The 25,186-nt window shown below is 37.0% G+C and overlaps 1 protein-coding gene across 3 annotated transcripts in view; it reads left to right on the forward strand.

The window, feature by feature from the left end:
* The window catches only part of CAMK4 (calcium/calmodulin dependent protein kinase IV), a 255,400-nt gene that overhangs the window by 199,260 nt on the left and 30,954 nt on the right, over nt 1-25,186 (forward strand). For 2 of the 3 annotated variants that reach the window (XM_005557500.5, XM_073994032.1), the window contains 2 exons: nt 17,464-17,554; nt 19,889-19,963. In XM_005557500.5, the coding sequence (XP_005557557.4) occupies nt 17,464-17,554; nt 19,889-19,963 (166 nt within the window). The remainder of the gene's footprint in view (nt 1-17,463; nt 17,555-19,888; nt 19,964-25,186) is intronic. The other variant, XM_065546635.2, reaches the window with a different exon arrangement.

Raw genomic sequence — 25,186 nt, forward strand, 5'->3', positions numbered from 1 at the left:
TCAGCATGGGCAACATGGTGAAACCTGATCTCTACCAAAAATACAAAAAAGTCAGCCAGGCATGGTGGTGTGCAACTGTAGTGCCAGCTACTCAGGAGGCTGATGTAAGAGGATTGCTTGAGCCCAGGAGGCTAATGCAGTGAGCCAAGATAATACCATTGCACTCCAGGCTGGGTGACAGAGTGATAACTTAACTCAAAAAAAAAAAAAAAAAAAAAAGCAAGCCATAGAAAAGCCCAGGACCCAATGGCTTCACTGCCAATTTCTACCAAACATTTAAAGAACTAATATCAATCCTACTCAAACTATTCCAAAAAAATAGAAGACGAAGGAATACTTCCAAAGTCATTCTGTGAGACCATTATTTCCCTGATACCAAAACCAAACAATGATATATCAAAAAAGAAAACTACAGGCCAGTATCTGTGATGAACATTGATGCAAAAATCTTCAACAAAATACTAGCAAGCCAATTTCAACAATACATTAGGAAGATGATCCATCATGACCAACTGGGATTTATCCCTGGGATACAAGGATGGTTCAACATATGCAACTCAATCAGTGTGACATGTCGTATCAACAGAATGAAGGACAAAAACCATATGATCATTTCAATTGATGCTGAAAAGGCGTTTGATAAAATTCAACCTCCTTTCATGATAAAATCCCTCAAAAAACTGGATATAGAAGGAACATACCTCAACATAACCATATATGACAGACCCACAGCTAGTATTATACTGAATGGGAAAAAACTGAAAGCCTTTCCTCTAAGATCTATAACTCAACAAGGATGCCCACTGTCACCACTGGTATTCACCATAGTACTGGAAGCCTTAGCTAAAGCAATCAGGCAAGAGAAAGATATAAAGATATGCAAAGTGCAAGGGAAGAAGTTAAATTACCCTTGTTTGCTGATGATATGATCTTATATTTGGAAAAAGCCTTAAGACTCCACAAGAAAACTATTAGAACTGAAAAACAAATTGGTTAAGTCGCAGGATACAAAATCAACATACAAAAACCAGTAGCATTTCTATATGCCAACAGTGAACGATGTGAAAAAGAAATTTAAAATAATCTCACCTAAAATAGCCACAAATAAAATGACATAGCTGGGAACTTACCCAAGGAAGTGAAAGATCTCTATAACGACAACCATAAAATACTAATGAAGGAAGTTGAAGAAGACACCAAGAAATGGAAAAGTATTTCAAGTCCATGGGTAGGAAGAATCAGTATTCTTAAAATGCCCTTACTACCCAAGGCAATCTACAGATTCAGTGTAATTACTATCAAAATACAAATGACATTCTTTATAAAAATAGAAAACAACACTCCTAAATTTTATATGGATCCACAAAAGACCCAGCAGAATGGCCAAAGCACTATTCTAAGAAAAAAAAAAAACAAAAACACACTGGGAGGAATCACATTACCTGACTTCAAGTTGTACTACAGAGCTAGTAACCAAACCAGCATGCTATTGGCATAAAAACAGACACATAGACCAATAGAACAGAACAGAGAACCCAGAATCAAATCTATACACCTACAGTGAGCTCATCTCTGACAAAGGTGCCAATAACATACACTAGGGAAAAGACAGTCTCTTCAATAAATTGTTCTGGGAAAACTGGATATCCATATGCAAAAGAATGAAACTAGACCCCTATGTCTTGCCATATACAAAAATTAAATAAAAACCGATCAAAGACTTAAACCTATGACCTCAAACTATGAAACTACTACAAGAAAACATGGGGAAAATCTCCAGGATATTGGTCTGGTCAAGGGGAAAATCTCCAGGATATTGGTCTGGTCAAAGACTTTTTGAGCAAAACCCCACAAGCACAGGTAACCAAAGCAAACATGGACACACAGGATTGCATCCAGTTAAAAAGCTTCTGCACAGAAAAGGATACAACCAAGAAAGTGAAGAGACAACCTACAGAATGGGAGAAAACATTTGCAAACTATTCCTATGACAAGGAATTAATAACCAGAATATAAAAGGAGCTCAAACAACTCTATAGGAAAAAAATCTAATAATCTGATAAAAAATGGGCAAAAGATTTGAATAGACATTTCTCAAAAGAAGACATACAGATGGCAAACAGGCATATGAAAAAGTACTCAGCATCATTGATCATCAGGGAAATGCAGATCCAAACTACAATGAGATATCATCTCACCCAGTTAAAATGGCTTATGTCCAGAAGACAGGAAATAACAAATGCTGGTGAGGATGTCGAGAAAAGGGAACCCTTGTACAATGTTGTTGAGAAGGTAAATTAATACAATAACCATAAAGAGCAGTTTGGAGGTTCCTCAAAAAACTAGAAATTGAGCTACGATACGATCCAGCAACCCCACTGTTGGGTATGTACCCTAAAGAAAGGAAATCAGCATACTGAAGAGAGATCAGCACTCCCATGTTTGTTTCGGCACTGTTTACAATAGCTAAGATTTGGAAGCAACCTAAGTGTCTACCAACAGATGACTGGATAAAGAAAATGTGGTACCTATACACAATGGTACTATTCAGTCACAAAAAGAATGAGATCCTATTATTTGCAACAAGATGGATAGAATTGGAGATTATTTTGTTAATGAAATAAGTCAGGCACAGAAAAACAAACGTCACATGTTTTCACTTATTAGTAACATCTGAAAATCAAATCAATTGAACTCATGGACATAGAGAGTAAAAGGATGGTTACCAGAGGCTGGGAAGGGTAATAGGGGGTTGTGGGGAAGTTGGGGATGGTTAGTGGGTGCCAAGAAAAATTAGAAAGAATGAATAAGATCTACTATTTGGTAGCATAATATGGTGATTATAGTCAATAATAACTTAATTGTATATTTTAAAATAACTAACTGTTATTTGTAACTCAAAGGATAAATGCTTGAGGGGATAGATACCCCCATTCTCCATGGTGTATCTATTTCACATTGCATGCCTGTATCAAAACGTCTCATGTACCTCATATATATGTGTGTGTGTGTGTGTGTGTGTGTGTGTGTGTGTGTGTGTGTGTGTATACACACATATATACACACACCTCCTATATACCCACAAAAATTTTTAAAAATTAAAAACTTTTTTAAAATTACAAGAAAAAAACCCAGGAACTTGATATTCTAAAGTCAGTGAAAATAGCTTTCAAAAATGAAGACTTCATCGGACATATATAACCTTGCAGAATTCATCACTAGCAGAACTGCAATGCTAGAGTAAATTCAGTTGTGCACTACAAAACAGAACCGATCAATTTGTGTTATATTTGACTTCCTCATCTGCTGTCCAGGAGCAGATATTGATAGTACCTTAAACAAAGAGCAGAGTTAGTTGAGTTTGCTAACTTGAACACAGAGCCACATAAGGTTATGAACTGGGATAGACTTAGGACATCTATTCTTATCCAAATATATTAGGAGCTGGGCTATCTCAGCTCAAGTATTCCCATCATTTTGTGTATTTAAGAAACATTTATTAAGTACAAATATGTGCTAGACTTCAGAGCGAATTCTAGCCATTCCTTGGTATTTTGTGTCTATTTGTTGATACATACCAGAGATACTCATTTAGCTCATAATTCCAGTCATTCATTCACTCCTTTCATATATTATTTTTATAAACATTTGTCAAAACTACTAAATACCACATCCTGTGCCTAGATTCTAAGAGCACAGAGATGAGTAAGACAAATCCTGCTTTCAAGGAATATATTTTTACTTTGATAGGTAAGCGCACAAATATGATGACAGCATTAAAGTATTTGACTATGGATAAAAATAACATCATGGGAGGCGGATAAAATGATTCATTTTGCTTTTGAGACTGGAGGAAGATTTCACAGAGTAGATGGTATTAATCTGGGTTATAAAGTGTTCTAGTTACTGTTGATATGTTCACAAATTATCCTGTTTAGCAAGTTAAAACAACCATTGTCTTATATTCATATATTCTTTGGGTCAGGACTGCTCCATCATCTAGAGTCTAAGACATCTAGAGGCTTAGACGTCTAGAGTCTAAGCCAAGAAGACTCAAAGGTTTAAAAGGGCTTGATGATTGAGGAAGGAGTAATCTAGATTTGTATTCATTCCCATGTCTGGAAGTTGGTAACGTCTATCACATGGAACCTCAGCAGGCACTGCTGATTGGAGCACGAGCACTATACTTGATGCAACTATGTTGCCCAGTTTTCTTACAGCATGATAGCCTTGGGATAGTCATACATTTTACAGGACTGCTCAGGGACCCAGAAACGAATATCTAGCAAACAAGATAGAAGCTGCATTGACTATCAAGACCTAACCTTGGAAATCACACATTATTATTTCCTCTGCATTCTGTTGGTTATTAGCAAGTTACAATCCTACCCAGAACCAAGGGAAGGAAAGTTAGACTCCACCTCTGGATGGGGAAGTGGTAAGATTCTGGAAGAGCATGTGGGATGAGTCATCCTATTTCAAGAATCTCTATAAAATACATTTTAAAAGATCATTATTAAGTACATGAAAGATTTGCCCTCTGGAAACCAAGTAGGAATGTGTATAGCATGGCTTAGGAATGGTAAGTAAGGCTTTGTGGCTAATTCATGGCAAGAATTGTCCCAGGATGATGCACAGCCACAAATTGGGGACAAATTTTGAAGGGCCTTTAATTTTCATAATGGAGAAATCAGACTTAAGCTTATAGCTAGTGACTTGTTTTGTTTTTAAATCAATGATTGACATGAGTTAATTTGTGATTTAGAAAGATGACCTCGTGTTTGGATGTATGGCAGTGATTAAAAGACAAATGTAATAGTGCTAGCCTGGCACGGTGGCTCACGCCTGTAATCCCAGCACTTTGGGAGGCCCAGCGGGAGGATCATGAGATCAAGAGATTGAGACCACCCTGGCCAACATGGTGAAACCCCATCTCTACTAAAAATACAAAATTAGCTGGGCATGGTGGCGCGCTCCTGTATTCCCAGCTACTCAGGAGGCTGAGGTAGGAGAATCGCTTGAATCTGGAGGTGGAGGTTGCAGTGAGCCGAGATCATGCCACTGCGCTCCAGGCTGGCGACAGAGCGAGACTCCGTCTCAAAAATAAAATAAAATAAAATAAAATAAAATAGTGCCACTAGAGAATATGAAGGGCCTTACTAAGTAGTGACAATGTAAATGAGAAGAACAGATAGATATGAGACATATTTTGGAGGTAGAATTATGACTGATTGGCCAAGGCCAGTGAGGTAAAATGAGGCATTAAGGATGACTCCAAAACAGGTAAGAATGCCTCAGGGGCTCCAAAGCTTGGCTATTTTACCTGAAATAGATTCTTCTGGTCCTGGGATGCTCCATGGGTCATAGTTTAGCACAGATTTCACAGCCAGACAATCCTAATCAGGCCTGTTGAGCTGGTCAAGGGAGACAGTAGTTTCTTAATTGCTTTTCTCGTATATTCTGTTGATGATTCTTAAGACATCACACAGTAGAGGTCAGTGATAAAGACAATGGTAGTACCTACTAGGTCTCCAAAGCAGACATGACAACAAAATAGGGTATCACGTTGAAGTTCCTACTTAAATTTACGTATACTCATTCTAATTTTTTTGAGAAGAAAAGAGCAAATTCATATAGTTTAATTTTTCTTTCCATCAAGAAAACTGTAGTCAGAATAATGTTTTCTTTCTGTAATAACTGGTTCTTCTTTGTCCTATTAGATTTTTAAAGAGATTCAAACTTCCTCCTACCAACTCCTGAGACATTATCAATTAACCACACACAGCCCATTGAACACAGCATAGCTGTAATTAAACTAAATTACTATGCAGTAGCTTTCATTACACAATGAAACAGTTTTTGTTAGGACCATAGAGAGAGTTTAATTACATGTCTAGACACCCCCTGAATTCAGAGCAGCGGTCTTTGTCTCTTTAAAAGGGAATTGGAGATTTTGGTTATTGCATTTTTTTTAAAGACTAAATGGTTAGATAAGATTGGAGCTTTTATATTTTTTAATTCCTCATTCTACTTTAATGCATATTTGCTTTAGGAATCATTTATACATTGGTGAATGTAAATTTTTTCAAGGAAAAACTACAAATTTTTACTCTTTGTCATGTTTGACATAGCTTTTACTTGCACCCCAAAACTCTTTTCTTTCTCCAGTACATTCCAAATATCTAGCCTTATTTTTTAATATATAAAGTATATACTATCATCTAAAGCACAGTCATCTTTCATAATGATATTTTCAGCTTCCTCATCTTGGTGAAAGAGCTCACCTCTTTGCCTGAGAATGGAGCAATTTCTTCATTCATACTCAGTCCTGCCCAATCAGCTTCTCTGGACAATGCAAACAGTTCAGCCTGTCTGTAGGGCCAAGGTCAAGGTCCCCAGGTTCTGCTTGGCCAGAGTGTGCAGACTCGGGAGCTCCTCTTGTTACTTTTGTGCTCCAATCTAATCTCTTCTTTCCCATTACAAAAATTTGCTTGCTGCTGCTTTCTCTGTAATTATAGATCATTTTTGAAAAATTATAGATCATTTTTGAACCTTTTCCCAAGCTTTGAAGTTTTTCCTGAATACCACCTTTACTTCATTAGCCAAGCCTTTCCATAGCCTCCGTTCCTAAAATCTCACCTTTTCTGAAACTGGGCACATACAGTGGAAATTAGAGAATGAAATAATCATGTTTATCCTCAAACAATCTCAACATCCTCTCAGTTGCCTCACAACATATACTTATTCTAACCTTATATACAAATAAGTTTTATATGCTGATTTGTTGATTGCAGGCAAATTATTCCAGTTTTCTTTATACACTTTTATGCTGTCAGCATGAAATTTTTCTATTTCTAGACACCTAGCTTTTTCTATTCATTTTTTTGCATAATTTCCAATTTAAAATAATAACCATTCACTTAAATAAGGATTTCTACTGAAAACAAAGGTGTTTCATTAAAATCTTAATTGAGTAAATATTTTAGGTCTTGAGTTGAATCTAAGGAAAGTAATATAGACAAAATGACATTTTCCACCAGTGCCATGTAGTTTATCTTAGAAATACGTACTTAATATAGTTGTATGGCCTGCATATGTGTAAATAGACAGGAAAATAAATTTCGAATCCAATGAAAGTATCCGTGTTTCTCCACTCTGACTTAGTTTGTGGAGGAGACTCATGCCACAGTCAGTGTGCTCTTTGTGACCTCTTCTCTTGTCTACTACTCTAACCTGATACCCCAGGATTCCCTACCCAGAGGCTTTCATAATTATCTCACTACCAGCATCCTGTTCTTTTCCCCTATGACATTGCGATCCCAGCAAGTGTTTTCCAGCAAAGTGCTGCTTCATTCTGATACTTCTGAGCCATACCCAAATCCTAAAGCAACAAAGCACACACATAAACCTCAGCTGCAGGGCCGGCAGCAGTCTTGGCCATCTTCATTCTCACTACTGGAGTCTAACAGGATGCCTTCATTTATTAACAGGTGCCTTTGAACTTGCCCACTTCTCACTAGTGTTATTATTATGGCTAGGAACATCACTACTTCTTTAGCCACTTCATTTTTAAGTCAGCACATCAGTTTCACTTTAATACACTGACCAGTACAATTTATGAAAGTTTCAGACACAAAGGGTACTGAAGAGAAAACTAACAAATGAATTTTCAACAGCCTTTCCCCAAACTCCCCTGAGGCAATGCTGTATTGAATATTCAGATCAACTTCAAAGCATGTGAAGAAATTAATTCAGCTATAACTACCAACATAATGCTACTACAGAACAAAAATGAATTAGGTAATAGTTTAAAATGTCATTTGGAAGTTGATACTCTTTCTTCTGATCTCACAGTCAAAATATTCTTATCGGGTTTTGGCCTTTCTCAAAGTCACAAGGTAAATCTCGTTTATCTCACTAATACTCAATAAGCACCACTGAGGTGACTAAGTAGTATTATCTACCAAGAATAGTATATGTTTAATAAGTGCACAGATGCTAAGAGCCGTGCTTCTGCTAAAGATGATGAAGTGGCATTACTGTGGAAGTAGATTGCCACGATGTAAGCACAATATTTTCTATTTTAAAATTTTAACTTCTATTACAAATGAGTAAAAACAAATGAATAAATAAAAGGTCTAGATTACTATCACCTTTTGACGATAAGTTTGTGATTTAAAAAGTAGAACAATATGTGCATCTATAGGAAAATTGAGTTATTAATACTGAGTGCATAGTTAGTGTCAGGCTCTGTGAAGGAAATGTAGTATCTGGGGATTCTTTGTCTGTATGGAGTTCTCAGTCCAGTGGAGGAGACATCGTGAATGGAGAGCCTGCAAAGAAACATACGTGCTGTAAAGAAACATAGGAGGCATCAATGAGAGGATGTAAGAGCTGGCACATATGTTAGTTTGGAAGGATAGGTACAGCCTCCCTGAGGAAGTGACATTATAGCTAAGTCCTGAGGATGAGGAGAGCTGTCCAGATGAAGAAGTGTGAATGGGCTCACTCAGGGAATAGCCAGAGGTGAGAAAGAGATGAAGGATTTTGAAAAACTGAGAGAAAGTCTGTATCAGAGAACAGAACAAGAGAGGGGAGAGTGACAGAATATGAGGCTGGAGAGGAGCACAGGAACCAGATCACCAAGACCTTGAAGGCCAGGATAAAGTCATGGGAAACCGTTGAAGACTTTCACAAGGAGAAGAAATGGCCTGATTCCCTGTGCTTTATGTAAAGAATAGTGTGAAAGGTGGCATGCTGAAAATCAAAGCAAGTATTTAAGGGGCTGCTATCGCCATCCAGCTGGGGTAATGCTCATGAAAGAGACAGGGCCATTCTGGAGACATTTTGGAATTACCTAATTGTGAGTTGGATATGATGGTAAAGGAGAGAAAGTCAGTTTTTGACTTGAACACTTAAGTTGATGGAGAGATTACGTTTTCAGGTGGAGGAAACGAAGAGGGCAGGGAGGTCGAGAGTGCAGCTATGGACATGATAAAGTTAACGTGCCCACAAGATATCCAACTGGAAATGAGAGAAGGCAGTTGGATAAATGATCTTGGAGCTTAAGAAACAACACTGAATTGGGAATTCTTTTAACATATTGTCATAGAATGACCTTTAATTCTCAAACTGCTAGCAATGTAATTACCTAGTATGTTTAGTTAATATGAGAATAGACGTTGCCAGCTAAATGTACCCTGTATCTATCATATTCAAATCACATCATTTGTAGCAAATGTGTGGTATTCAGGATAAACAAATATATGAAATGCCTGCCACTTAGAGAAAATTTATTGTGAAAAATTATCCAAGTAATACATAAGTATTATAGTTAAATTTTATATAAAAAATTAAAATCATAATTTTTTACATTCATGTATACTCTTTTATGCTATAAAAAGTAGCAGAAGGAAAGAGTAGACAAATGTGCTCAAAGAGTTTACAGCAAAAGAGAAGACTAGGAGAACAAACCCTGTGAACATTCAATTTAGGAAGTAGAGTCAGAAAAATAATCATTTATTTATTCATACACTTAACAAATGTTTATTGGGCATCTACTGATGTAGATGAGTGCCCAGCTCCCTTTTAAACTTTAAAGCAAAATTACAGACTGCAGAATTTTGTTTGGCATGTGCATGATTTAACATTTTAGTGGCCAACATTGAAAATTTGGAATTTTACATCAAAAGAATCTTAATTTCTGTCTCGCCTTGAAAAATCAGAAGAGCTAACAACCTGGGGTCTGCATCCCACCTGACCACAGTTGACTGAACTGGAGTAGCCATTGCCTCTTAAAAGGTCATGCTGTCTCCACAAACAGGCACAGTCCCTACAGCTTTCCAATGTCTCCCTTTTGTTTTACTCCATGCCTACCTCCTTCATTCTTTTAGGGTATGTTCCTCCCCGCTTGAGAGTTTGTGATCCCTGCTCAAGAGCTACACAATCAAATACAACATTGCTGCTGCCCTGCATGCTGGAAACTGTGGAAAGATACTGAAGGTTTTAAGCAGGGGAGTGCCATGTCTAGATCTGTCTACTCTTGTGGCAGTGCGAAGCAGGGACTGGAGGAGGGTAATGCTGGAAATTGGGAAGCTGACAGCTAAGCTGGTTATTAGAGTAATTAAGAGGGAAAACATGCTAGTGACCTGGCTGGACGCAAGGGCAGTAAGCAGGGAGAGGAGGTGGGGATACACAAGTCACTAAGGAGGGAGAGCCTACACATCAACATGGATTGGGTGTGTCAAATAAAGGAGATGAAGGAAGAGGATGAATTCAGGTTTCTGGCTTGGTCAATTGGATGGTATCATTTGTAGGGATTGGGAATACAGGTACAGAAGAAGCAGACTCAGGGTAAACTATGAGTTTAGTTTTAGAAATGTTGAGACTGGAACACCAATGAAACATTCCAATGGAACGTAAAGTAGAAAGTTGAATGGAGTCCAGAGCTACAGAGAAGTTTAGGCAGGCAATAGAGATTTGGGACACAGTGGAATAAGGGATACCTCAATTTGTGGTTTGGATGAGCTCACCCTGGAAACACAGAAAAAGCAGAAGGTCCTAAGCAAGTGGAAGACATGGAGCCTGGGAAGGAGGCTGAAAGGAGAACAGAGGAGTCAGGAAAGCCAGGCTGCTGATGCCAGGAACACTAGCCTATGAGAGTCTGAAGGAGGGACTAGCCAATATAGTCAGATGTGCAACGGGTTGAGAAAAATGAGTCAGAACATGGGCATTGGGTTTGATAAGACAAAAATAAGATTATAGTGTGTTAAAGAAACAAAAATGAGGGGAAACTACATTTTCAGGAAATTGGCTGACCAGAGTAGGAAACAATTGAGTATAGCCAGAGAAAGCTGGGAATATGTGGGTTTGAGAGAATATGGAGGTAGTGGTTGCTTTCTTTTTCTTATTTCTTTTTGAAGACCATAGCTCCTAGTCTAGAGCATGCTGACATGATGCAAGGGAAGAAAGAGGAAATGGAGAGGAAGAGGTAAAGAGAAGGCAGGAGACATGGACCTTGACTCAGGAGTCGGAAGGACATGGGATGAGATCCAAGCAGCACTAAGGGATGGCTCTGGAAGAACTACAGGAAATCCCAGGAGAACTGAGCATAAACAAAATAACAGGACTGGAAGTGCAACTGTTTATCAATAAGAAATATTATTTATTTTAGAAATTCTTTGTTATATAGTTGACAGAACTATAGTAAGAATGTTTCAAATCCTAATTACCACAAACTGTTTCTTTTCTAACACCTAAACTTTCTCACTGTAAACTATAAACACATACAGAGAAAATTCAGTACACATTTCACTGAGACCTTTTTAAAGAGTGAAGAAAGACGTAAGTATGACATATTCTATTTATAAGTTATATTGCATCATCTTGGGTAGAAGATTTTTGGCAAATTAAATGAAAAATGCATATAAAATTTCTATTAAAGTAGAAAAGGGAATCAAAAGCCAGGTAAAGGAAGGAAGAGGTAAACATCCAAACTCGGCTGTTTCTGTAATTGAAACCTCTTTTTCACTGAGATTTTTGGCAGCAAAACAGAAGGGAAAAATATGAATTATAAAGCAAGTATTTTCTGATCAAAGTATCCTTTGATACTTTAGAAAAGAGCAAGTTTTCCAAGTCTCAAAGGGTTTCTAAATGTGATGTATTTTACAAGGTATGTGAAATAGCAATGTTAGAGTCCGAATAGCTACCATTTACACATAGAATATCTATTACATGCTCATAACATACTGAGTACTTACACACCTCTTCACTAATTCCCACTACAATCTGCAAAGTGGGCGTTGCAGATGAGAGAACCAAGGCTTAAAGGATAGATAAATTGTTTAAGGTCACATAGCTAACAAATGATATACTTTGGGCATATTTTGCCAAAGCACCACTCATGAAGTCTTTCTTTAATAATTGTTTCAGAAACAATGCAAAAGAAATCTTAATATACGTATTTCTGTCAACTCATGATCAAGACTAAGGGCAAGATATTTAAACAGAACTTAGCAGAGATATGCCTTTGGCAGCAAATATTGTATTTATTTTATAGTATATATTAAAATATATTAGTCTCTCTCAACTGCACTGCAGATAAAATTGTATTTGTTGTCTTATGCTTTGTAAAAATATAGTACACTTAAAATTTGAGCAAATAAATTAATTGTGCTTCCATGACTCCTACTATTTCTTTTCCTCCTCTTCCTTATTTTTATTCCTTAAAGTTTTCATTAATTTGTGTACCCCTGGTTATTTGCTTTTGCAATTTCTTAATAAAGATTAGCATTTGTCAAGATAACCTTTGGTAGCAGGGTGCTACAATTGTCAGATTTGTTGTTTCTGTCTCCATTAAATTGTTAGACTGACATAGCAGATTTTAAAAATATTCTCCCCAATTCTTGTTTATGGTTTTTTTTTTCTATTTTTTTGCTTGTCTTTGCTTTACTTTAATTATGATTACATTGAACATATGGTTTATTCTAGAATATCCGGTTACCATGTTTTTATTCTTTCTAGTGCATGTATCTATTTATGTTAATCCCCATGATTTAAATAATCTGTAGCTAAAATCAACAATATCTTGGTAAGAGATGTTTCTCCATGATTAGGTATTTCTTTATTGACTCTATAGATAATATTAATATGATATTATAAAATGTCTTTGCACATTTTCCCATGACTACACAATTTTTAGGAGCATGTTTTTCTCTTTATTTTCTTTTCCTCTTCTCTATGTACAGTGGTCCTGAAGTAATGAGATTAGTACTTAATGATATTAGAAGTGTGTATTTCTTTTAAAATTCAGTTTTAAAATAAAGGGAAGCATGTCTATTATTCGGCTCTTTAAACTGATCTTTTTGTGTCTGCAGATGCCCAAGATAGCAGTTTTCAAAGTCTAGTCTAGTTTAGGCATCCCTGGAGGATCCTGATATCCTGTTAGGGGGTTCTGTGATGTCAAAATCATTTTATCATAATATGAAGGCATCTCAGCCGGAAGCTGTGGCTCTTGCCTATAATCTCAGCACTTTGGGAGGTTGAGACAGGTGGATCACCTGAGATCAGGAGTTAGAGACCAACCTGGCCAACATGGTGAAACCCTGTCTCTACTAAAAATACAAAGAAAATTAGCTGGGCATGGTGGCACGTGCCTGTAGTCCCAGGCACTCAGGAGGCTGAGGCAGAAGAATTGCTTGAACCTGGGAGGTGGAGATTGCAGTAAGCTGAGATCGCACCACTGTACTCCAGCCTGGGACGCAGACAGACTGCGTCTCAAAAAAACAAAAAACACAAAACAAAACACACACACACACACACACACACACATATATATATATATTTATACAGTGGAATCTTCCAGAGGCTACATAGTGCGTGATTTTATACCAGACAATGCAGAAGTAGATATGAAAGTCTAGCTGTTTTCTGTTAAGCCAGAAATTAATGAAATTTGCAAAACTGAAAGAATAGCACTCTACTAATTTTTTGTTTTAAAAATAGTTATTTTTATTTTAGAATGTATATTTTAACACATTTTGAAATATATAAATGTTATATATCTTAAAATATTAAATATATTTAATATTTTGAATGTTGTATTTTTAATATTTCAATAAGCAATGTCATGAGCTTACTGCTTTTTCAAAATTAATAGGCATTTTAATTTATTAATTTAATTTTTGCTTTAATTACTAATACAGTAAATCTTGCTTGATATAACTCACATAAACAAAAACTCTTTGGGGTTTCCAACATTTTTTTTGAATATAAAGTGTTATTGAGACCAAAAAGTTTGAGAATGTGTGCTCTAAAAGAGTGTTGATCTTTCTAATGTTTCTATCTTTTTGGGGAAAGAAAAATCATACTTCACATTTTCCTTCTACTTGTCTTCCTGACTTGAGATAATGTAAAGGTTAGAAATTCTATTGGTCAAAGTTTATCAGGGGATGTAAACAAAAATGAAATAGTGACTCCTGACATTTTATCAGTCATATATATTTAAATGCCTCCCCCTACTATATATATACTATATATATATGAATATATCATGACTTTGATAATCTTTCTACAACAAGTAATGTTTAGCAAATTATCTCTGCATGTCTTTTTAAAAGCCAAGATAATAACCGTTAGCATTTAATTTCTTTGTTTTGTTTTAAAGCTTGTTCCTTTAATAGTGTATAGCTCCTCGTTCTAGTATTTTTCTCTAAACTTTCCTTCTTTTATCCAGTCTAGTTCTCCTTTATGAAGTGCCAAATGATGTTTTCTTTTTTGTTGTTTTTGTTGTTGTTGTTGTTGTTTAACTTGCACTTAGAACACAACCACCTTTTCTTTTCACGAAAGCCAGAACAACATTTAGTGAGGATCTTCATATAATTAATTCTTTGCTAAACAAAACTTACCAGGTAATTTCATTTGTCATTGTTACTGTGTTCCTATGTTTAGCGTCATTTTCTTCTCAACACAATGGAGTTTCTAAATTGGGTAAGATTGGGGGGGGGTGGAATCAATATGTTCTATTGGTCCCAAACTTTGCAATTCTTAGATTGTTCCAAAGCTACTATATGAGATATTATATCTATCTTCCCCTTCAAACTCAGCTTATATCAAGATACAGTATCTTCCTTCTTGGGGATACTGCATGTTTTCCCTGGGTATCATTCATGGTCGAGCATGCTCCTCTATCATTCTCTCATTTCTCTTCCTACCTTCATTACCTTTCCTTTCCAGTAACCTCCCCTCTTTTCCTTCGTTGTTATTTTCCTTTTTTCCCCTCACCTTAATCAAGCAAGTAACAAATGTTCATTGAGCATCTCCTCGGGAATTATATAATAGGAAAGCGTATGTGCTCTACAGCCAAATGCCTGAGTCTGAATCCCAGCTCTAGTGTCTAGTTGTGATACTGTACAGATTTCTTAGCCTCTATGTGCCTCAGTTTCCTCATTTGGAAAACAAATATGAGATGACTTACTGGTTAGAGCTGTTGTGAAGATAAAATGAGTCAACAGGTATAAGGTATTTAAAATAGATTAGAATACAGTAAGTGTTTAGAACATGTAAGAGCCTCAGGGTTGTGAGTGTCACAACCCTCACACTCTGCTTTCTGTGATGCTAAGGTGGCATCCCCTGGCAGGAAATGCTCCTATGAAGAGTTTTTTCATGGAGACTCACGTCTAATTCGCTCTTGCAGAGTCCACACCAGGCCCATGAGAAATGTACATCCAGCTATTATTTGAGAGTAGCTGAATCTCCCTGAGGCCCTCTCTGCATTCTCCTGCTGCAACTGTCCACTCTTCTTTCCATTTTCATGCATGAGCCAGTTACCTGTTTCCCCAAATCACTAAGTGATCTTGAAGCTGTACTTCCACAACCCCCCTTACTTGGCTTAAGTATAAAGGACTCCTTGCCTTCCCGCACGAGGTAGTAAAGGAGAGAGAGTATAGCACACTGGAAACTTTTTCTCTTAAACCAACAGAAACACGGGCAAATGTTAAGGACAGTACATTCATGGAAGAGGAAAACTGATTGACCAAGAAGCATATGAAGAGAAGCTCGACTATGCTAGTGAACAGAGAAAGACAAATTAAACCAAACTTAAGGCACAATCTTTGCACTCCAGCTCAGCAAAAGTTAAAAATACAGATTTAGCAAAGATATTAACATATATGCATACGTTGTTTGTGTGAGTGAAAATTGATGGAGGCTTTTAGGAGAGTGATTTTGAAGTGCATATTAAAATAAAAATGCTGTATGCCTTGACTCCACAACTGGACCTGCTTCCAGTTATCTGTCCTAGAAAAATACCAGCAGAAACACTCAAATATTCAAGTGCTGGAATGTTTATATTATATTACTTGTAACTTTTAAAAAATTGAAAACAACTTGACTGTCCATTAAAAATGAATAAGTAAATTAATTATGATACAAGATGCAATAATTAAATAGAATACACTAAAGTAATATGAAGGTAAGCCTTCAAAGATATTTTGTTAAACAGAAAAAAAAGCCACCTAAAAATTGTATTAATGATATATTTAAGTAGGAAAATGGAGGAAACCAGGGATATTACCTTGTGTATATACATATATAGTCTTTTGTTTTGGTTTGGTTTTTTGTTTTCTTTTGAGACAGGGTCTTGCTCTATCACCCAAGCTGGAGTGCAGTGGCCTGATCATGGCTCACTGAAGCCTTAACCTCCTGGGCTCAAATGATCCTCCCACCTCAGCCTCCAGAGTAGCTAGAACTACAAGGCATGCACCACCATCCCTGGCTTTTTAAAATTTTTCATAGAGGTGGGCTCTTGTTATGTTGCCCAGACTGGTCTCGAATTCCTGGACTCAAATGATCCTTCCACCTCGGCCCACCGAAGTGCTGGTATTACAGGCATAAGCCAATGTAATACGCAGATGTCCTGAATATTTGACATCTGTAAAGAAATCTGTTCATATAAACAAGTGACTCTGAACCTAGATTCACTAATGCCTAGAATGTATTTTCTAGGAATGTTTTCAGACATTTTCTAAATGTCTGTTCAGACAATAATTATGAAGTCTTTGCTATATGAGAATGTATTTTCTAGGCATTAGTGACAATAATTATGAAGTCTTTGCTATATGAGAATGTATTTTCTAGGCATTAGTGAATCTAGCCCGGTGTATATGGACTCATTTGTAAATGCATAGAAAAAGTGTTCAAACAAACTTTTTGGAAAAAAGTGTTTCAAACTGATGAGGGATTACTTTTGAAGTGGGGACTGGAACTGGAACTGGGGGAAGGGAAATCAGGTACGACTTCAGCATTTGCAATGAGAATATATTGCATGTATGCTTATACATGATTTTACAAAATAATTTAAAATACAATAAAATGAGCAGAGTTGCTAGATGTGATCTTTAAGATTCATCTCAAATACAACTTTCAACATCTATATTGACAGTTAGACTTACTAATTCTCAGGAGAGCCTATGAGTGCATCCATCATTATCAAACGGTATTTGTCTTATTAAGGATAGTTCTCTATAATAACTACTCACATCTAAATGTCTGTTCAGACAATAATTATGAAGTCTTTGCTATATGAGTTTATAAGATCACACATCCAATTATGCTTGTTAGTTAATAAGCCAGACAAATTTCAATACACAGCATCTTTACATCATTATAATAATTAGCTAATTCCATTTGATATAGTAATATGCATAAAGAGAACTGTAATATTAGCTGAGGAGTAAATATTTCCTTCTGGGAATAGATTCTATACAATTTAAATTGCATTACATTTAGGTAACTATTTGTAAAGTATTATTTAATGTATACAGTTTAAAGCAGATTTATGGTATTTATCATTAAGTCATATGTGTTCTTGAATCACATAACTTATAGTTCTTAAAAGATTAAGTATAGACAGTCAAACCGTAAATAGAATTACACAAATGTTACTTCATTATTTTCCCTCTTTAGTATCTACATGAAAATGGAATTGTCCATCGTGATCTCAAACCAGAGAATCTTCTCTATGCAACTCCAGCCCCAGATGCACCACTCAAAATCGGTGAGAACATTTCTTCTTTTTTTGTGACCCCTTTTTCCAGATTAGAAAAATTATACTGTGTGGAATTTTTAAACATTGCTCCATCCAGTTTTACATCCATTCAGTTTTCCTGAATATTTGACATTTGTAAAGGAATAATATGTTGTTTGGAAAGTTTGTGCTCTTTCCTGGAATGTTTATTTGGAAAATGTTGCCTAGAAGTTAGTATTCTGTTGCTGGGCACATGAAGGAATCACAACTTAGAAATGGCAAGGACCATAGGAGATGACCTTGCATTTTGTAAATAAGTTTATAGTGAACAAAATGATAGAAAAAGTAACACTTCTTTTGGAGATATTAACTTTTATTCCACACATTGCTTGGAGCTTAATTTTAGGTAATAAAGAACTTTGACATAAAATGTTTAGCACATATTAGTAAGTCTAGGCTTTGAGTCACTTGTTTATATGAACAGAGATAAATTAAGATCTGCCTTTCTCAAAATGCACTCCACAGAACACTGGGTTCTCAGCAGGGTGGATAAGGGTGGGAGCGATTCACAGAAATGCTATGGCTGATCAAATGAGTTAAGAAATGCCAACTTTAAAAAAGTTAAACAAGATTTTTATTTCTATAGGACTTTCCAGAACCTTAAAACTGTTAACATATAAAATGACATATTATATCATATCCTATGAGACTTTTTTTTTTTAACCAATAAGCATTTTGAAAAACTATAAAGATGAACTTTGGGAAATTCTGATCTACCCAAAGAAGCCTTTAATTAGCACTTTAGAAAAAAATAAATATTACTTTCCATGTCTCTTCCAAAGTAAATCTTCATTTCAAAAAATATTATAAACTTTATTTTCAGTGAATTCTCGCTAGTGGAATCTTCATTAAATCCTCTGAAGGGCATTGCTCTTCTGGTGCTGTCCTTATCGTGCTGATCTGCCAAGTTCACTGCATTTACAGATGTTAACACCTTTAACAATTAAGTTGTTTATATCAGGGAAGAGCTCAGATAACATAATGTGCTTTATGAATGCAAGAACCTAAGGAAAAAATCCTGAAAGTCCTGCTGGGCAGCCAGCTTGTTCTCATAATCACTCCTGTAAGGCAGGGGACAGCAGGCAGTTTCCATTTCCTTTCACATCACTTTCAAAGATTTAATCCTTAAAGCAATTTCTTTAAATGGATGGTTAGATACTAATTTAGGCAGGAGAGGTTTTCTTTCTGAAGGGCTTCCTGCTGCTTTCACTGATAAGGATCAGGCACCTGCCAGGAAATGTGGGTTTATCTTTGAAGTCTAAAATGGAATTCATTCTGCACCTGCCTGTCTTGAAGAATGCCCTTGAATGGTTTCCTGATGTTTCTTGAGTGAGAGAGAGATAGCTCAGCAAATAGATCAACTTTTGATAATCTTTTACCTAGGTAATATTCTGAGAAATAAATAAAAAGGATTCTTACCAAAAAAATCATATAGTCTTCTTATGAGAGTAAATTCTTATAAGTGAAATACATTGGAGACTGACATGTATTTTCAAGCTGAACAAACCTTTTGATATTTCTGTTAATTCTTGTTTCACTGATGAAAGTCTATTTTTTCCTCCTCTCTGTCAATAAATAAAAGATTCTGGATTATATCATTAATTCTGTATTGTCCCTTAGAGTTACTGTTACATAAATTTCAGAATTAACAACATTAGATAAAATATAACTATTGCAACTATTACTTTAAGAAAAAATAGCTTGGCTGGGAGCGGGGTCTCACACCTGTAATCCCAGCACTTTGGGACCGAGGTGGGCGGATCACGAGGTCAGGAGATCGAGACCATCCTGGCTAACACAGTGAAACTCCGTTTCTACTGAAAATACAAAAAAATTAGCCAGGCCTGGTGGCACGTGCCTGTAATCCCAGCTACTCGGGAGGCTGAGGCAAAGAATTGCTTAAACCCAGGAGGCGGAGGTTGCAGTGAGCCGAGATCACGCCACTGCACTCCAGCCTGGGCAACAGAGCCAGACTCCATCTAAAAAACAGACAAACAAAACAAGAAAGGAAGAAAAAAAATGCTTATTTGCTGAAAGCTGGGAATTGTACAGAAGAACAAAGATTAAATATAGATTTATTTGTAAATGTATTTGGAAGTCATATTTTTCTCCAATTTAAAGAAACACATGGATTGTTTTTTTAGCTTCCTCTTGGGTGACTTGTTCCCACCCACCTTGACCCCATCATCAAATACAAAAGAAAACAGATAAATAAGTTAGTTTTATTTTTGAATAACAAATATTTTGTCGTCTTATAAAAGCTGAGAAGACGTGCTTCATTAAGTTTTTTTCTTGTGTTGTTAGCTGATTTTGGACTCTCTAAAATTGTGGAACATCAAGTGCTCATGAAGACAGTATGTGGAACCCCAGGGTACTGCGGTATGCTCTTTAATAATTATATTTTACCTTTATTGTTATGAAATCTATTTTTGTTTAGCAATCTAATTTTTTAAAATTCCTAATATCTGTATTTATAAACACTTAAAATGTGTTGTTAGTCTCTATGAGGAAGCCATATATAAATAATTCTCAGATCACTTCTTGTTTTCTATGAGAGGTTCAAGGATGTTGGTTTTAGGGCACTGCCATTAGAATGCCTTTGAGCAGTGGCTACTGTTAGACCCACTGGGCAGTAGAAAGACAATCAGCAAGGAAGAGGGCAAGGAAACCCCATAGCTTGTAGTTGGAATTAAATGCATGAGCCCTTTGTCACTTTTTTTTGCTTTTCCTTGAATGGAGAGTGTGTGTTTAATTCAGATGGCATATAGGACAACAGTGAGAATGGGGTGGTTCCTAGTTCTCTTCATGGCCTGGCCTAGCCTCACTGAGACAAGGACTTCAGGTAAGATTTTCCTACAGGAGTTCTCCAGTCCCTGCAGATGGACCACAACTACATTGAGCTCTTCACATCTTCCCACCTCATCTCCCATATTGGGCTGCAGGCATCACAATCAGAAAGAACAAAGCTTTTGACCCATACTAGCATGAAACCTGCTATTTGCTTCTTGATGGTCGAATTAATTTGGCAACAAACGGAAAGCCAATAAAATTTGTAAAAATTATAAAGAATTCCTAAAATTGTTGTGATTAATGAATATGTCACAGATTAATTAAAATTCTAATCTAAATTATAAAGAAAAAAGATAAGATTTCAAGTTATCAATCACAAGATTAGTCATCCTTTTCTCTTAGATCAGATTATTTTTACACAGGCCAGGCATGGTGACTCACGCCTGTAATCCCAGCACTTTGGGAGGCCAAGGTGGATGGATCACTTGAGGTCAGGAGTTCAAGGCTAGCCTGACTAACATGGTGAAACCCTGTCTCTACTGAAAAAAAAAAAAAATACAAAAAGGAGCCGTATGTGGTGGCGCACACCTGTAATCCCCAACTCCTCAGGAAGCTGAGGCAGGAGAATTGCTAGAACCCGGGAGGCAGAGGTTGCAGTGAGCCAAGATCACACCACTGCACTCCAGCCTGCGTGACAGAGTGAGACTCTGTCTCTAAAAACAAAAACAAAGAGAATATTTTGACACGAATGTCCTTCATTTCAATTCGTCTCTTCAGTGAACTGTTAATCACCTACTGTGTAGTCAAGCCAGTGTGTAGCACCAGGGAGATGCATTTCCTGCCCTTAAACCACCCGGGGCTCACAATCTGCAGGAAAACAGACATGTGACCAGGTGCAGTGGCTCACGCCTGTCATCCCAGCACTTTCGGAAGCCGAGGCGGGTGGATCACCTGAGGTCAGGAGTTTGGGACCAGCCTGGCCAATATGGTGAAACCCCATCTCTACTAAAATTACAGAAATTAACCAGGCATGGTGGCAGGTGCTGTAATCCTAGCTACTCGGGAGGCTGAGGCAGGAGAATCGCTTGCATCTGGGAGGTAGAGGTTACAGTGAAGCAAGATTGCGCCATTGCACTCTAGTCTCGGTGACAAGAGAGCAACTCTGTCTCAAAAAAAAAAAAAAAAGGAAAAATCCAGAAATGCAAACCGGGTAATCATAGCATCTTAAGAAATACTGTGTTGTGTGTATTGAGAGCCACCATGGACACATAGAAGAAGGGTGATATTTTTAATTATCTGTCTTGTTTTCTATAGCACTTAGATTTGAGGTTACTCCTGCCCCAGAAATAGACAAAGAAGAACTATGCAACTAACCGGTTTTAACAACTTTTGAAATCATAAAAATCAGATTGGCGAAGTGCGATAATATATTCATTGAAGCATATATGCGATTAAATCCGTAGAATTTTAGTGCTGGAAGAAACTTTAAAGTTCATTTATTAATATTCTTATCTTACTAAGGTTCAGAGACTTTGACTTCCCCAAAATTCCACATCTAGTTGTTAGTGGCTCAGGAATAAGAATCCAGGTATCCAAGGACCTAAAAATCATAGACTTTCCCTGTACAAAATTAATATAGATAAATCAATATGGTTTTATTCATAGAAATATTTGTCAATTATTACTTTTATTTTAAAATCTTCATTTTAATTTTTTTTTTTTGAGACAGATCTTGGCCTATAGTAACCTTCACCTCCCGGGTTCAATTGATTCTCATGCCTCAGCCTCCCGAGTAGCTGGAATTCCACCACACCCAGCTAATTTTTTATTTATATTTTTAGTACAGACAGGGTTTCACTATGTTGGCCAGGCTGGTCTCGAACTCCAGGCCAAAAGTGATCCTCCAGCCTCGGCCTCCCAAAGTGCTAGGATTACAGGCATGAGCCACCATGTCCAGCTCATTTTGATTTTTTAAACCTCAGAAGTATTATTTGGCCGGGGACAGTGGCTCACGCCTATAATCTCAGCACTTTGGGAGGCTGAAATGAGAGGATTTCTTGAGGGTCAGAGTTCAAGACCAGCCTGGCCAACATAGCGAAAAAAAAACAACAACATAAAATTAGCTGGGCATGTTGGCATGTACCTGTTGTCTTACTTACTCAGGAGGCTGAGGCAGGAGGATTGCTTGAGCCCAGGAGTTAGAGGCTGCAGTGAGCTATGATTTTACTACTGCATCTCAGCCTGGGCAATAAAAGGAAACCTGGTCTCAGGGAAAAGAAAAAGTACTACTTGGTCAGTGGAAGAAATAAAAATCCAAATAACTATACTCAATATTAACAGCCTCATGCGCATTCTTTTGTACTCTTCTCTATGTCTCCTTGTCCATATAAGCGTTTTATAATATTGCTTTTAATGAGTTAGTGTGAATTCTGGCTGGAGAGGTCTTAGAAGGAGCATTTGAGCTGGACAATGAAGGATGAGTAAGAGTTCAGCAAGTGGGGAAGTGGCCACAGGGCATTCTTTGTCAACGGGTACAGGGAAAGCAAAGTCATGGAGGATTGGCAGCATCTGGTGAGTTTAGGTGCTGTTTGTCACTTTGTCAACTTTGTATGACTAGAACACAGAGTTTTTGGTACAGAGGGCACAAATGGAGTTGGAAAGGTTGGATGGACCATTGTTTAAAGAATCTATACATCAGGCTAAGGGATTCAGATTTGACTTGGCAGGTAATGGTGGTCCAGCAAAGCTTTTTAATCAAGGCAGTATTTTAAAATCAGGTCTGTATTTTGTAAATATCTTGATGGTAACATTATGATATGTTATGACATGGATTGAAGGAGGAAAGGGATAGAAAGAAAACGGACAAATTAGCTATTGTAAATGCTCTTTTCTAGCGCTCTAATGTCGGAAATCTATACACATGCTGATGTCATTCCTTAGCTTCTTAGCAGATGACATGTTCAATCTACTCTTAAATCTAACCATTTACTTTTTAAAAATATTTAAATATTGTAAAAATACTATTTTAATATATTGTCCTTTTCATAAACAGGCCCTTCATACAAATAATGCCATCTTATAATGGAGCCTTATTTTCTATTATTATTTTCTCTTGCAAATATCCATTTCAGCCCAGGTGGTAAATAATGAGGAAACAGGGAAATAAGAGGTTGAAAGTGACCAAGATAATTCTACCATAGGTAGCGGCTTATCAGGAAAAAGTAGTTTGCCATATTATAAGAAAAGGAAGTGAAAGCAGCAAGGAAGCCTGGCATGGGGTTTGAGAGGTAGACTCCACTTACCTTAGTGAACTATTTTGGGGATTGAGATGGAAAATAAGTGTGTTTTGTTGGCTCTGAGGTGCTAAACATAGAAATGGCATTAGTATTTTATAGGCGGGGGTAGTCTTAGAAGTCAAAGACAAGTAAATTCAACATATTTCTTTACCAGAGCAAGATTCCATTTGTATATAAGTAAATATACATATATGTGTTCATACATACTCTTGACCCAAAGGAAATACACTAAAATATTACCTCACAATGGGAGCCAAAGAAGGGGTAGGATTTTAAGGATACGCCTGTGTGTAGTAACGTAGGAAATATTGGGAAACACTTGAGAAGAATAGAAGTCACAGTAATACTAGGGCCCAGGAATAGATAACCTAGAGCAGAGGCAATATCTAGGCTTTTGAATTAAATACAGATTTTACCATAGTTACGAATATTTGTTTCATCTGTCTTATAAAAAATTAGATTGTTAACAGGTAAAGCTAAAACCCTCTCTGAAGATCAGTTCCAGCCCTTTCTTCCCTCGCCACAGATAGATACTCTCATCAGTCTGGCGTGTATCTTTCTGAGAATAAGTTGGTGGGGAGGAAACTGTCCATTTATAGAAAGAGTTGGAAATGAGAGCCAAGCTCAAGACTGGTGAGAATCATTATGATTCTATAGAAAGCAAAGACTTTACACAGAGGCTGTTTTATATTCTTTTATGGCCACAAGAGGAGACAGAGGAGAGCCTCAGGGGAAAAAAAAAAAAAAGTGTATTAAACTTACACGTCCTAGAGACAGGAGGCACAGCAGGCCACTCAGGGTCATGCAGGAAAGAAGACACCAGGGTGGTCAGGGGGCAGAAGACAGGAGAAAGAGAAGGTTTAGGCCACTGCCTTTTGGGGGGATTTTCTTGGGAAATGCAAGGCAAGGCAGGGTGAACAGTTTAGGATTGGCTAGTTTGAATAATTTGTGTGGGTTGCCTGGCTCCTGGCCCTGGGAGGACTAAGGCAGAGGAATATCCCCTCCTTGGATATTCCTCTGGGGTGTATAGGTCGGATGGATGAGGTGTGGCACTGGACAGGTTCATCGGTATGTGAAAAGGCATACTCCAGCCTGGGCGCTTTCTTTTCTTTCAGAATTAACAAGCCACAGGAGAGGCAGACTCTCGGTAACCAGAAAAGCTTTTTAAGATGTCAAGAACATCATAATATGTATAAAGAAAAATTTTAAATATTTACAATACCAGAGACTTTACATTTAACTTGAAAAGGTATCTGACACCCATGTAATTGACAGAGATGAGGTATGAGCTTGTTTCATTGCTTGTTAGGGTGATTATATCCAAGGTCGATTATCCTTAAGTACACTGTGTCTAGTTTCTACTTTTAATGGAAAGCTTTTCAAATTACATCTTGTGAGAGACTGAGTGTTTATGTTATACCATCTGTCATTTCTCAGGAAGTAAAAAAGGAAAAGCCACCCATTCTGTCTCTTTCTTAGAACCTTTGCCCCAGGCTATTAATAACAGAGGGTTCTC

This window comes from Macaca fascicularis, chromosome 6 (genome assembly GCF_037993035.2).
Source record: "Macaca fascicularis isolate 582-1 chromosome 6, T2T-MFA8v1.1".
Lineage (NCBI taxonomy): Eukaryota > Metazoa > Chordata > Mammalia > Primates > Cercopithecidae > Macaca > Macaca fascicularis.